Raw genomic sequence first — 1,309 nt, forward strand, 5'->3', positions numbered from 1 at the left:
CCACCGAGTCCCCAAGGGATGGGACACGGTGGCCTTGTAGCACCCAACGAAAGCGGTGATGCTCCTCTGCCTTGCAGCGCAGCCATGAGCGCGGGTTCGATTGAGCAAGAGCCGTCGCGCAAGCTGGCCTGCTGCGGGGTGCCCCTCATCACCGAGGACATGCAGTCCCTGGCCATCCGCACCCTCTCGGGCACCGACATCAGCAAGCACTACGACCTCATCCGCGAGCTCGGCAAAGGCACCTACGGCAAGGTAGACCTGGTGTCCCACAAAAGCACAGGTGAGGAGAGCTGGGGGGGGACACAGGGGATGTGGTTGTGCTGGGGACAGGGTACCTGGCGTGTCCCAATTGCCCCTCAGGCTCATCTCCATCCCCTGCCCACCACAGGCACCAAGATGGCCCTAAAGTTCGTCAACAAGAGCAAGACAAAGCTGAAGAACTTCCTGCGGGAGTTCAGCATCACCAATACGCTCTCCTCCAGCCCCTTCATCATCAAAGTCTTTGACGTGGTCTTCGAGACTGAGGACTGCTACGTCTTCGCTCAGGAGTATGCCCCCGGTGGGGACCTCTTCGACATCATCCCGCCACAGGTGGGAGCCCCCGCCCCTCCCATGGGAGCCTGTTTGGGTTGGAGAGTGCTCAGTATCTCCAGGGCACTGAGCAAAGCTGCTGCTGTGCTTTGGTGGCCATGTGGGAAGGGGCCCCATGTGTGGGGACCACACAGCCATGTATGGGTTGGCCTCGACCACAAGCACCCACAAGCAGTCTGGGATCCATCTCCTAGAGTGGTCAGAGACCCATCACCCACCTCCTGGGGTGGCTGGGGACCCATCACCTGTCCCTAGAGTGGTCTGGGACACATTGTGCATTCCTAGGGTGGCCTGAGACCCATCGCCCATCCCTTGGGTGTCCTGGGACCCATCACCCATCTCCTGGGGAGCCTGAGACCCATCACCTGTGCCTAGGATAGTCTGACAGCCATCCCCTGGAGGTCCTGAGACCCATCACTCATCTCCTGGAGGTCCCAAGACCCGTCACCCATCCCCTGAAGGTCCTGAGACCCATCACCCATCCTCTGGAGGTCCTGAGACCCATCACCCATCTCCTGGAGGTCCCAAGACCCATCACTCATGCCCAGGGTGGCCTTGGACCCATCACCCATCCCTTGGGTGGCCCAGGACCCACCACCCATCTCCCTGCAGCAGAGAGCACCTCGGATAAAAGCCACCATGACCAGGAGGGATGTGTAACGCCGTCCAGCTGTGGCGGTCCCCGAGGCGGGTGGGCTGACCGTGGGGCTGGGTGGCG

General features: G+C 61.6%; 1 protein-coding gene across 1 annotated transcript; it reads left to right on the plus strand.

Annotated features, from left to right (window-relative positions):
• Positions 1–84: 84 nt before the first annotated feature.
• SBK1 (SH3 domain binding kinase 1) lies at positions 85–591 on the plus strand (the record flags this gene model as incomplete). Its single annotated transcript, XM_010081713.1, has 2 exons — positions 85–280; positions 389–591. Coding segments are annotated over exons 1-2 (399 nt in total), but the record flags the coding sequence as incomplete, so codon positions are not given.
• Between the last annotated feature and the right edge of the window lie 718 nt (positions 592–1,309).

Source organism: Pterocles gutturalis, unplaced genomic scaffold, assembly GCF_000699245.1.
Source record: "Pterocles gutturalis isolate BGI_N339 unplaced genomic scaffold, ASM69924v1 scaffold46769, whole genome shotgun sequence".
Lineage (NCBI taxonomy): Eukaryota > Metazoa > Chordata > Aves > Pterocliformes > Pteroclidae > Pterocles > Pterocles gutturalis.